General features: G+C 48.5%; 1 protein-coding gene across 1 annotated transcript in view; it reads left to right on the top strand.

Annotated features, from left to right (window-relative positions):
* The window catches only part of IGDCC3 (immunoglobulin superfamily DCC subclass member 3), a 107,389-nt gene extending 96,544 nt beyond the window's left edge, over nt 1-10,845 (top strand). The window contains exons 10-14 of the mRNA XM_054078026.1: nt 2,788-2,976; nt 3,252-3,356; nt 4,198-4,336; nt 4,825-5,032; nt 5,149-10,845. Of these exons, the coding sequence (XP_053934001.1) occupies nt 2,788-2,976; nt 3,252-3,356; nt 4,198-4,336; nt 4,825-5,032; nt 5,149-5,313 (806 nt within the window). The 3' untranslated portion in view covers nt 5,314-10,845. The remainder of the gene's footprint in view (nt 1-2,787; nt 2,977-3,251; nt 3,357-4,197; nt 4,337-4,824; nt 5,033-5,148) is intronic.
* The last annotated feature ends 2,726 nt before the right edge of the window (nt 10,846-13,571 follow it).

Below are 13,571 nucleotides of genomic sequence, written 5' to 3'. Positions count from 1 at the left end.
CTCAGAAGATCTTCCTGTCTCCTCCCTGTCCTTCTCCTTTATGCCATTTCACAAATGCCGTGCTATTTTAAATCCCAAACTCTCTCCGCTTCATTAAGCAGCACACACTCCTTGTTCTTGTCTTTTAATGCTTTTTAGGGTTTTCTCCAGGACTTTTTGACATTTCTCTAGGATGAAGACCGTTCCTTTAGTCATCTTCGGCTAAAGACGCCTTCAAGAAGAAAGTTGAAATGACCTGGGGAAAATTCCAAACAGCACGGAAGAGGAAAACAAGTATCCCAGCCCTTAGTATGAGGGAGATGTCTCACTTAAATTAGATCCATATTATGTCTTATATATACTTCTGTGAAGCACATATACACTGCTGTGTGTCCATATATTTATACGCACACAGATATACTCCATCTGTATACACTTATTTGTGTAACGCTATATATTATAAAAAGCACAGAGTACAAACATATAATCAATATTATACATATATATACTCAAAGTTTGAATAAATACTATATATTCCGTACTTTGAAGGAGAGATCTTGTGATTTTTATTAAATGTAAGGCTCTGCAACCGTAAAATAAAGCCAACTCTTCACAAATCAGGATGGCCCACATCAGTGTTTCTTTGTCCATGTCCCTTTATGTGGCGCTTTCACCTGTGATTTGGAAAATGATGCTTTAAGGAAGGGTCCAATTTCTTAGAGGGGAGATCCAGGCAATTCCTAATTTCACCTTAGAGGGAACTGGGAGAATTAGGGAAAAAAATGAGTATTTGATTGGATTGCAAAAATATGCAGCCTTGGGGAGAACGCTACGTTCTGGTATAAATAGAACTTACTCTGTTTTGCACCCAGGAATTGCTGTGTATGGCCTTCCCGTCAATGAAATGCACATTAGAATAAATCCTAGCAAGAAGAAGTACTTCAAACCATTTTTTTTCCTGTTGGCAGGATGGGATGACCCAGGACAGCTGCTCTCTGAGTCTTTTCTCCTGAATTCACATAGAGATGCTCACCAGTCAGCTGGGACTTGTTCCTCTCCTATGCTTATTCAGAGGGCATCAGGCAAAGCCCCTGCAGCCTGAAGGAGAGCATCACTTTGAGAAGAGACAGGGTTGCCCAGACCCTCCTGCTCACCAGGAGAGATGTCTTTCCTTCCCCTAAATCTCCTCACAAGAAAACTTGAGCTCTCAGTGCTGGGGAAAATGCAAACTGTTGTGCTGTGCGTTTTTCGTCTTTACTGTTAAATGGAGGAAATGCCCTTTCTAGCTTTCATCAGTCTTAGATTGACACGGCCACATTTCATCTGCTTTTCACCATCGCTCATTAAATGGCTGTGCTAAACCTTCTGCCAAAGGACACCGCCAAGGCCAGTTTGCACTGCACATCCTTTAGAGACCCTTTGGGAAAAACAAGACAAAAAGCAGCATGGGCGTAATGCAAACCCAGCAATCCTTATATTTGGGAATTTCTCAGCTTGTAATCATGTGGGACTGGAAAAATAGCTCTGGCTCAAAGCCTGGAGGCTGCTGGAGAATCAGGGCTGTTGTTCTGCTGGGTAATTTTGCTGTGGGGTTTACCTGAGCTCACTGCCCGGTACAGCAGAGCCTGAAAACCCTTCTCCCTCCTGGTGCTGGAGCAGAATCCTTGGGCAGGGCAGAGCCTGCAGTGCCTGGTGCATTGCACCTTCCGAGTGCTGCTAAAGGCTGGGCAACCCATGGGACCATTTGGCCTGGGGGTGTTTTGTGGAAATGAGGTGTAAAAAAGTCAGTAGTGAAATGTCCTGCTGAGACACATCTCTGCCTTGGGGTGATCTGTGTGTGAGCAAGGGAGGGAAAGGGGCATGAGGAGGCTTGTGGGAGATGTGGTCTTGTGTGCTCCAGCACTGCACAGGGTTTGGTGCAGAAACAGCTTTGGAAAACTCTGTTTGCCTCACAAGGATACTGGCTTTGGTTTGCAAATCTTTGCCTCTCAGTCCAGGCTGATGGGGCAGGATGGGGCCGGGCAGCTTTCTGGGGACCTGGGGAGGAAATGGCTGTGCCCCCCTGCTACAGCACACCCCAAGAATGAGGGCAGGGGTTTGGGGCATTGACTGGAGCAAAAGGCATCCTGGTGGACTTTGAATCAGGCCTCGGTGACACCGGGCAGCAGCAGGGACCTCTTCCCAGCTGAACCCCCGTGCGCCCCTAAGGCCAGGTAAGTGCTTGCCACAGCCGTGCAGGGATCTCGGGCTGCTCAGGTAATTAGGGCTGTTAATGAAGATGCCCTGTTTCTCTTCTAAGTGCCCAGCACAAACGTCCCTCCCAAAGCTGGCAGGAAGAACACTCTGCAAGTCAGTGCAGGTACTAGTCCACAAGTCACTGCAGTGCTAGTCCACTTAAGATGGATGTCTCCAGCTCTATCCCTTCTGGTTCCTTCCTCCCTGGGGGATTAATCACTCTGAAAGGTCTTCACTACCCTCAGGGTGAGGGCAGAAAAGTGGAATTTGGGAATGCATTGGCAAAGCTGCATTCCTGCCCTGACCCGAGGGGGTTGAGCATCAGATTGCAACCAGAGTGTAAGAATAGCCTCTTTTCATGCTGAACCAAGCATAGAAAAACCTTGAAAACTCCTACAGCTCCCTAAAGAAGTTTGAAGCTGTTAAACCAGGATCTGGTCCGATCTGATTTTACTCAGTCTCATCCAGCATATGTTTTGGCGCAGTGACCCCAGGGAAAGTCTACTGGGGAATTTCTCATCACCCAGACTGAAAAAGCACGTGCAACCCACTGTCTTTCTCTCTCTGTTTCAGTCCCAGCCATGCCATCCCTCTTTATTAAAGTCATTAACAGCACCACTGTCCAGGCTACGTGGGAGCCCTCCATCAAACTGGGCCAGCATGAAGGCTTCAAGCTGTATTACCGCAAGGTCCACCTCTCCCACTACACAGGACCCGTTTTACTGCCCAGCAACGTAACAGTGTACAACATTACCCACCTGGGTGAGTACAGTGACAGCTTGATCTGTGTCTCCTCCCAACCCTGGGAGAGCCTGTCGTGATTCGCGGGAGGAAGATCGGATATGTTGCACAGCCACTGAAAGGGAGATGCTGCAGCTCTCCCCTAGGTTTTGGGGGTGATTTTCCAGTAGCAGGTACTTGTTTGCAGTATCTTGTATGTATTTGATAAGATGTGTGCATCCTAAATAACCACCACTTCGGGAGATAACCACAGCGATTAATCCTGAAATGCCCTTCTTATGTCTCCTTTGAAACAGATGCCTCAGTGGTGTATGAAGTTAAGCTCCTCGCCTATAACCAGCACGGGGATGGAAACTCAACCGTCCGCTTTGTGTCCTTGAGGGAAACTGTGGAGAGGACAGGTGAGACAGGAGATCAGTCTTGGTGGTGGTTTGTGAAACCCGCTTTGCAGGAAGGTGATGAGGCCAGACATCCCCCCAGAAACCTGTGGCTCTACCTCCTTCTCATTTTCAACCACTCACTTATTTTCAGCATCACAAATAATGATGAAGTGAAACTCTGCAGGGCTGGGAGCACCTGGTGCTGGCAGAGGTGGTTTCTCGCTGTTAGTGTTAGCGAGCCAACACCCCTTCACAGCAGAGTTCAGCCTTATGACTTCTTAATTAAGGGAGCGAGGACAAACCAAATGTTCTTGTAATTGCCAGTTTTGTCCCCTAAGCTTGAGCGAGAGGTGAGGCCATGAACATGAACCCATGAACCCCACTATAAGCTAAGCACTGCGGTCCTTGGGTGGGATGTGGTGCACCGAGCACCTCCACTCTCCTGGATATTTTGACCGTCACTGGTGCCAGGAAGGGAGGACATGTGGCTTTGGAAAGACAGGCTGCAGAGCCTGAGCACTGCATTATGTGGCAGAAAAGGGGAAATCTCTAACTGATCACACCTTTCATATTTACCTATATGTAAAATCCATCCTGCTGCTCTTGGAAGCCGAGAGAACAGGGCTGGCTCTCTGTGGACCTTCCAGCCCTGTGCTTGCTGTGACTACCTTCCTGCAGTACCAAGAGCAGGGGAGCTGCTTTGGCATCAGGAAACCTCCCCAGTTCCCCACCCTCCTCTCTTCTTCCCTGTACACAGCTCCCAGTACTGCCCACACTCCAGCTTTTGCTCTGGACTCCCCAAAAGCTGGATGACCAACAGACAAACAGCACCACTGACCCCCTTTCCCCTTTCTTCTGGCAGTGCTGAATCCCCCCTGTGACTGCATGAAGGATGAGCAGAACAATAAAACCTCCACCACCGGCATCATCATTGGGATCCACATTGGCGTCACGTGCATCATATTCTGCGTCCTTTTCCTCATGTTTGGGTACAGAGGAAGGTAGGGGTTGTTCACGCCACTGTGGTGGTCCCTAATGCCATGTGGGTATCCCCATGGGCATCTCACACCCCCAGTGTGACAATGAGATGTTTCCCATGCACACCTCAGGATACACATCCCATGGCGTGTGATTTCACAGCCTGGCTCCTGTGAACGCTGGATGCTGTTTGCAGCACAGCTCCTGCCTCCCTCCCAGGCGCACAGACCCAGCAGGCTCCTCCAAATGCATCCCATCAGCTCTGGTCCCCATCAAGGGATGGGGAAGTTGGTGCTTCTTGGGAGCATCACTATTTCTGCTCTAGCAAGACCTGATCCTCCCAGTAAACCAGAAGCCCTTTCACAGCAAGACCAAGGGATGTGACGTTGTAGGAGGGATTTGAGGAGTGAAGGAATGTAGGACAGGGATAAAATAGACTTCAGCTTAGGGGCGGGAAGCTGCGGAACTACCAGCTTTGCTCACCTGCATGCTCTGTCTCATTATTTTTCAGGCTGCTGATGTGCAAAAATGTGCAGGAACAGCTGTCAACCCCGCAGATCCCCAGGAGCCAGCGCGGTGCCACAGGCCTCGTCCTGAATGGGGCTGCTCGCAGGGACAGGGACGACCGGGACATGAATGGAAAGCAGCTGGATATGAATGAGCTGGAGAGATTATTCCCAGCATCTCCAACCCAGGAGCAGCAGGATAAGGGAATAACGGTAAGTCCAGCAGGGTATGATTGCGGCACGTGTGGGAAATGGAGACACAACTGCATGTCTAAGAGCGTCAGTGACCGGCCACTGTCATTGCATTTTCCCCTTCTCTCTCTCTCCAGTCGGCTCACAGCCCACCAGCCACCCACGATGACACCCAGATATCCACACTCCCTCTGGATGAGTTCAGCGTCATCGAGGAGCAGGCAGACCCCCTCCCCAAAAGCCCTCGCAGCAGCAGCCCTGCTGCTCCTGCTCTCGACCACGGTCCCACCAATGAAGGATAAAACTGCCAAGACTCGAACCCTCCTGTAGGAGTTACCAGAAACCAAACCCACGGCTGGTGACGTCCTTACAGTGAGTCGTCAATCTCAGGTCAATTGAAGATTTCTACGGTCTGATTGTTATTTTTTTGTTTTGCTTTATTTTTATATATATATATAAATATATATATATGTATACAGCCTCTTGGAAACTCTGTGAAGTTTATCTTCCTGACGTCTCTCAGGCCTCTCGATGCTTTTTTTCCGATGATGGCTTTATCGAGACTGGTCACGATGGATCCTTTCCTGCAGCTGCTAAGTAAAAGACTCCTTGGCAGAGTTTGGCAAACTCTCCCGTCTCAGACAGACCGGGGATACGGTGGAGCCTCCTTCTCTTGGCATCCCGGATCAGCAGCTTTAGGACAACTTTCAGTATCTATTTTTTATTTCCAGAAGACTGGATTCAGAGAAATCCTTTTAACTTGACTCCAAAAATTGAGGCCCGGGAAGGCCATCTCTTTGTGAATTTGATGATTTTGTACACTTCTGCTATTTCTCAGGATACTTTTTTTGCTGATTGACTCAAAATAATATGAAAAAAAGGAAAAAAAAAAAAAAAAAAAGAGTGTGTGTGTCAAAGGATGCCTGAGGGCTACTGACAGACTTGGACAGACAACCCCAGTGAACTCAGAACCTACCTCAACCGGAATGAATGTCTTCTGGGAAGCAGAATTACCTGCGTCTTCCTTCGTGTTCAAAAAAACAAGTAGTGTAGCACTTGGTCAGTACAAGCTTGGTCCTACCTCAGCAGTCACGCTCTGTACCTGCCGCCTTGGTGGTTTCGTTGTTGTCGTTCCCATGTAAAGCACTTCCAAACCTTTGAAAGCAATGTTCTACCTCAAGTGTGATAGAAATGCGTGCATGCGTGCGTGTGTGTGTGTGTGTGTCCTCTTCTCTTCCCCAGTTTCCGCCCCTCCCACCCAGCACCACATGAAGCAAGGTGCTTCACGAGTGTTATGAGCTTTACTTTTAGGCATGTAGCGGGGCTCTGGTGTGAGTTTTGTGTGGCAGAGATTTGTATCATGGTTTTTTTACTTCAAAGACTGTTGAGGCCATCATAGACACGCGGCTCAATGCCCTGTGGCTTGCCAGCACTGTTGCTCTTGCAGGGCCAAATTTGGTGCTGGTGGTGGCTGTCTTGGTCCATCCTGGGTATATTCAGGATACGACTCTCCGTGGCTGATTTCCTGCAGGATGATTTATGGCATGTGCCAGCAAGAGCAGCGTAACACACCCCTGGGAGGTGGGAACCTGGACATCACCATCCTGTCCTTTCAAAGCTCACCCTGCCATCAGGAGCACCTACAAGGAAAGCCTGATACAGCGCTTCCCAACCCCCTTGAGATGCTATTGAGCTGCTCCCAGCTCCTCCAGCGTATTTCCAGTGAGCAGGAGCTCATCCAGAGGATGAGCTGAGCCAAAAAAAGGGCTCACTTCCCTGGGAGGGACAAGGTGAGGAGGGCTTCCAGGCAGTGATGCCAGAGGATGCTGTGGGCTGCCCCTCCCAATGCCCAGAGTGGGCAGAGCAGCTGTCAACACCAAAGAGAGGGTTTGTGTGTGACGTCCCCCTCCAGGGACTGACCACCAACCTGCCACCACGGTTTTTTGGTTGTCCTGGCATGGTGCAGCCCTGTGAGTTGGTGTGCAACCAGTGTTGTCCATGAGGGCATGCACTGGGGACAGGGACATCCACCAGCCAGTGCTGGAGGGCAACCCTTTCCCCGCCACATGGGTTGGTTAAAGGCTTGACCCCGTGGTGGTGAATCAAACATCACTATATTTGCAAGGATAAGCGAAAGGAATCAGGAAAGGAAATGAGTTTTAAGTTGGAAAAAAACCTAATAATAGTATTTTTTTTAAATGGTACCAGTGGGAGAATCCCTTGCATCAGAAACATCCCCCATTGCCTTCCCACTTGACCATGGGATGCCCCCAATAACTGAGTAAATGATACGATACACAGGATGATACGGCAAACACCTTTTGCCCTATGCTGTTGTCTTGGTGCTGGGCTGGGTGAGCTGTGGGCAGGCTCTGCCCTTCCAGGTCACATCATCTGCCCTGGGCCAAGCACATGTCACAGCATTGACCTCAACAGCAAGGAGCTCTGGAGGCTCGGTGTTTGTAGCCCTTGCCTATTAAAATTCCTCCTCCTGTAGACATCTTGCAGGAGAGAAAAAATGCTAAGGGTTAAATTCATGTATTAAAAACCCAAACAGCCTCTCCTCACCCACCAAAGAGGGTCAATGGGCATCAGACCGATTCCTGCTCACACCTACAGTGGGGGAACACTCCCTCCTGCACGATGCTGGGCTTGGGAAGGGACTGCAAGAGGTCAGTCCTGGTGGTCCCATGTGAGACTGGGAGCACAGCTCAGCCCATCGTAGAAACTGGAGGATGCCAGGGCTCGGAAAGGGCAGGAGGGAGGAGGAGATGCCAACCGGCTCGAAATGTAACCTCATATCAAAGAAATCCCAATCTCCTCCTGCCATCCTGCTCCCGCTCAGCTTTTCTTCTTATTGTTTTTTGTGTGTGTGTAACGCCGACGTTCACATTGAATAAGTACCTTTGCCAAAGTGAACACAGAATTTAGACTAGCTTTCAGCTCAGACTTCCTGGGGCTGTGAACATGCTATTAATTTAATATCATATTATTGTGATATTGTAATAGTAACAAGTATTTGTCACTACTTCCTTTTATTAAAGGGAAATGCGGTGCCATTTGAGTAGCTGAAACACGGTAGTGTGTCCAGAATAGAGCTTTTCCTTTTTCTAAACAAATAATTATGCAGAAATGTCACGGCTTAAACCAGAGCAGATGATGCCTTGGTTTGAGATGGTTGAAGATGGATGTGAATCTTTAAAGACTATTTTTTAGATGTGTAGCTTTTCCTCTTTTTTGGGGTTTCTTTTCCACTCTTGTCAATCTGTACCGTTGGGACCTAATGCAGATGCTTATGGCAGGTCAGCCCCCAAAGGGCCGAGGCTGAAGCCTGGAGCTCCAGCAGGAGGATGTGATCTTCCCTGAATTATCCAAGCCTCCCAAGTCCACAAAGCTGGGCAAAAAAAACCTCCTCAAAATGTCACATTCTGGCCTCTCCCTGCCACTTCACTGGAGAAGTGATCGTAACAGCCCCTCTTGCTGTTCATTGATGCCTGAGCTAGGCTGGAGGCAAAGCTGTGCCAACTGAAAACTTGAGAAAGCTTCACCTGGAGTCTTTCTGGGTTTAATCTGTAAAACAAGAAGGAAAAAGGAACAAACAAGGAGCTTGTGTTTGATTTCAGCATGGAACACAGCTTCAGGTCTGGCCTTGGTTTATCCCGACTGCTGCCCTGGGCTTGAGGGGAGCCACGGGGTTTTTATTCTGCGCTTGGGGCACAGTTGTGCCTGGGTGGGCAGGCAGGACTGCAGGTCCTTGTGTGCTGCCAGTGGCTTGGATGCGGTTTTACAGGTGTCAAAAAACACTTCTCCTGGGTCTTTTTGACCATTTTCATGAAATCAGAGGCTTTTCCAAAGGAGTTTCCTTCAGGCTTTGGCCAGGCTGTTGGTTGGACATGGCTGCTCTGGGAATGTGTCCTCATGCTGCCATGACAGCATCCCAGGGGTGATGAGCCCTCCTGAGCCTTGGGGCGAAGATGTGCTGCAGCCACGCAAGCCCTCTGGCCACAGCCCCATCACCCCTGGGGCCAGAAACGGAGGGGGCATGTAGGCATGGGGCTGTGCCAAGCGAAGGAGTACGGGCATCATTTTAAGACCCTGGACTGAGGGACCGAGCCAGCCCAGCTGTCCCAGGGGCCGTTACTGGTGCCTCACAGCCGTCTTCACCCACCTGCCGCAGATCAGCTAAGGGCAGGCAGTCCTTTTGCTCTGTAAGTTCATTTATACACCTTGAATATTTAAGCAACGGCTTGCCAGATTTCTTCTTTCTTTTCTTTCCCCTTTTTCTTGATCGGAGGAATCAGAAAGTTCTATCCAGAGATAAAACGAGCAGGTGTTGGATTTGGTGCAACTGCCTGTGTTCGGGGTAGGAATCATATCCGCTAGCATTTTCCCAAGCAAATAATGCCACTAATTCAACTTGCTGCCTTTTCTAGGCAGATCCTAAAACCTTCTCTTGCTTTTCTGGCTGTGATGAGTTGAAATTACAGCAAGGAATAAAGTATCCAAAAGCTGATTTCTCTTTTTCTTTTGGTAACCCATAGTGGGCACAACCTCTTCTTGGAGCTCTCCAGTTTCCCAGAGATGGCTGCTACCTCAGGGATAGTATCCACATCATCTTTAGTTGAACAGGGAATAGTTTTATGCTGTGACAGGGTATTTTCATGCTGTTGGATTCAGGTATTTATTTGTCTACCATATCATTCTTCTTCCTTGTTTTGTAAAGATGCTGAAATATTTAAGTGCTTAACCAGTTTGGGACTTTTAAAGCTTCCACCCAAAATTATACCAAGGGACTGGACATTTGGAACTGGCTGATGGTTGGGTTGGAACTGGATGAGCTTTAAGGTCCCTTCCAACCCAAACCATTCTATGATTTTTAAGTTGGCAATAAAAGGGGGGAGAGAGGCAACAAAGCATTGATGCTTCTGGAGGGTGAAGGGAAGGGGTTTCTGCTTGTGGAGGTGTTTCTCCAGGATAACCATCCCATGGTATTTTGGGAATCAATGTGGTGTCTGAGCTCTCCGAGCTGACCGACAGCACTTCGGCCTGGGAAGATCAGTTAGAAAAAAGGAAATTAAAAGCTTATGAAAACAAACGGCAGCTGCGCAGGGGGAGCTACTCACTTACTTCATCTGTGCAAACAGTGTTTGGAAATCCATCCCTCCCCACGCTGCGTCCATGCAGGCAGATTAAAGATCCTATCGAGCAACTTTATGCCTGCTCATTTATTTCCTTCACCCACCAAATTAAGGAAAGGGAAAGGAAAGGGAAGGTGCTTGGGCTGGAAGGATAGTTATGTGTGAAGCACCAGCATCCCCAGCCAAAAGCACTGCTGGGTGCAAGGCCACGGCACCCAAACCCACCGTGACACTGGGGAGCAGTGAAACAGCTCTGGGTTTCTTCTGAGAGCAGAGTCTGAGCTTCAGCATCACGTAACAAGAAGGGACGGGGCCGGTGCAAAGCCCAGTGAGTCGGGGAAAAACCTGATTTCATGGGGCTTTGGATCAGGGTCTTACAAAGCAAAGAGGGATTTTTACTTTGATCGTATTTCCATAATTTATGCTTGCAGTGTCTTTACGTTTGTAATAAAGTAATAATAAAGCTGATGCTAAACCTTTGTCCCAGTCCTCTTCGGGAATCAACCATAAAGAGTTATATTAAAAACCCAAATTGCAAAGCACTTTTCTACTGTTTATTTTCTACCTTTCTTACTTTGAACTGTCTCAATATTTGAAATCCCACTGATCCTACGATTGTTAGCTCTGTATAAAAACAAAAATATTAAATAAAACCCAGTTTTTTTGTAGTTTGCTCTGTTTAGATTTTAGCCTGTGGCTACTTGTACAAGAAAAATAAAGCTAGAATAAATGAGCTTGCGCTGTTCAGCCTGTGATGCTTTCTTTGTGCTGCAGCACGGGCGCAGCTGCAGTGAGGGGATCGCGTGCAGTGGCTCAGGGCTTTGCCACTTTGGGCTGGTGAGTTGGCTCCTCTCAAAGAGAAGTTTCTGAAATGTAGTTTTCAAGGGCTGAGGGGTTTTTGTTTTGCTGCTTTGCTCATAAACCTCAGGCCAAGCCATGAGCAGAGACTGACTGAAGCATCGGGGGCTCTGGTGGTTGGGTGGCAGCTGGGGAGGCGGCTGGGATGAGGACCTGCAGGGTCGCGCTATGACTGACACCTCCTGCTTGGAGGTGCAAATTAATGTCCAATTAATCTTGCCTCTTGCTCAGCCACTGCTGCTGCCTGCTTTTCCTGCTGCCTCGGGCACTAACAGGGCATCACTCTACCTGGCAGCTCTTGGCAGAAACCCTGGATTAAAGCTGTGCTCCAGCCTCTTCCAGCTGCAAACTGGTCTGTGATGGTTGAGGTGGGATGGGCACTCCCAGGAGTTAGCAGTGCCGAGCCATGGGCACAGCACCAACTGGGACAGTACAAAACGCGGCATCTCGAACAGAGTGGTCAAACCCAACATGAGCGTCTCTGCAGGTTTGAAGCCCAAAGCCTAACGACACAGCAGCAGCTGAGGGGCTGATGCAGAAGCCATGCCACTGCCCCAAATGGGGGCTGTGAACCACGAGCCACCTTCTTGCAGCTGTCCCTTGTGCCTGAACACATCTGACGGGGACCTGTGGGTGATGGTGAGTACCTGGCTGTGCCTGTTTCCATGTGATCCACACTGATGTCTCACCCTGAGGAGCCCCTGCTTAACCAGCAGAGACATTTAAGTCCCAGGAGAGTTTTGATCACCCTCTTCTCCTCTTCAGCCTGACAGAAAAATATCATCCTCAGCCCAAAAATCACCTGGTTGGGTTGGAGAAGCCAGCAGACTACATCAAGTTTTGCAGATTATTTTAACTGACTTAAAATGAAGTGATGAAGCCTTACCCATGAGGCAACATGCATTAGTGACAGAGGATGGTTTGCAGATGGTGAAAGCGCCACACACCAGTGTTGCATGAAGAAACAAGGGTGCTGATGATGGCTCAGCTTTTGTCCATTGCCTCTGGTTTTTGGGGAGCCCAGCTGATCCCTGTGGGGACACAGACACAGTCCTGCAGGGACTGAAGGAACCTGGCCAACTCATATGAGCCAGAAATCCAATGCAGTTACGATATCCTGTACTTTTGGACTATTTCAGCCACGTTTTCAGGTGCTATCTGTGCAAAGGCAGGGAAGGGGCCAGAGACAGTGCCCATCCATGCATCCCAAGCTGCAGGACCTGGCTGCCCAGCTGACTACGAGCATTGATTCACTGCCAAAACTGAAATATTGCAACTCCTTTGGTCTTAGCCAGACCTCTCCTCGTCCCTCCCAGGACAAAGGTGGTGTCAGAAGCAACAAGAGCTGCGGACAACCCCTTCTTTCCCAAAGCAATGAGTTTGCCAGGTCTCTACCCACACAATCGGCCTCGGCCACCAGCAAGGTGTTTGCTCATGGTGATAGGCTTTTACAAGAGCCAGCAGAAACCCCACAATAAAACCTGAACACCCAACGCTCAACCAAACCTCACATCCCAAGGGACAGTGGAAGCTGATGCGGTCGATGCTTTGAGCATTTTAATGGGCACAGAAATGGTTTCAGCTGCCTCTAAAAGCTTGCCTAAGCATGCAGAGGGGTTTGATGCTGGGTGGGGGCTGCAGAGGTAATTAGCTGTGGCTGAAAGTAATTAACTGCCTTGTGAGTGAGGGCTGGTGTGTGGGACCAGCATCTCCATGGTGTTAATGGCAAAGCCAAGCCTAGACCCAGCAGCCCCAGGACAGGTTGTCCTTGGAAAACACCATTTATTGGCAAGTTGGCCAGAGGAACAGCCCTGTCCTCTCTATCTGCTGCTGTTCTTGGTGCCAAAGGACAAACAAAGTGAAGGCTGCAGGAAATAAATGAGTGAGACGGAGCCCAGCAGCACTTTGTAGCGTTTCAATAAGCAGGTGAGTGAAGAGTCGCTTCAAACAACTCCCTGAAGCTCTCAAAACTGCTCACTTGCAGTAAGGATTGTCTAAATATATACTTCATAATAAATACAAGCATAAAACCTTGTTTTATTTCCCAGTGGCAACACAAGAGGTGAAAAAAGATCAGAGCTGGCTCACTTGGGGGATTTTTTGTGCGAGTTCAGTGGAATAAGGTGCTTCAAATAGCAGCTGCGGAGTCAAGGTATTGTATAGAGCTCATGGCTTTCATCAAAAAAGGACTTTCCTTGCCTTCACAGCAATAAAAAAAAGGCTTGACAATATTAATCTAAAGTCTTAGAGAGAAGAAATAAAAAACCCAAGCAATCCATTTAAACTGCTTTGATTTTTGGCTGTTGGAAACAGTAGCAGTCTTAAAAAGACCGTATTTGAGTGTTTAAAACTCATCTTTAATAAAAGAAATCTCCTTTTTGACCATGCACATTGAAGTTTCCACTGGAAACAGCTCATAGCAACTCATTAGAAATACTCCAAAAAATTGTCTTGGGTGTTTTTGGCACCAAGCACCGGGTTTCTACCTCTAGTATTGCTGGGGAAGACGTTACCGCTAATGTCCTGGTTATAACCCTGCCAAGGCAGTGAGGATTTATACCATC

This window comes from Cuculus canorus, chromosome 12, assembly GCF_017976375.1.
Source record: "Cuculus canorus isolate bCucCan1 chromosome 12, bCucCan1.pri, whole genome shotgun sequence".
NCBI lineage: Eukaryota > Metazoa > Chordata > Aves > Cuculiformes > Cuculidae > Cuculus > Cuculus canorus.
This window is presented reverse-complemented; position numbering and strand designations above follow the sequence as displayed.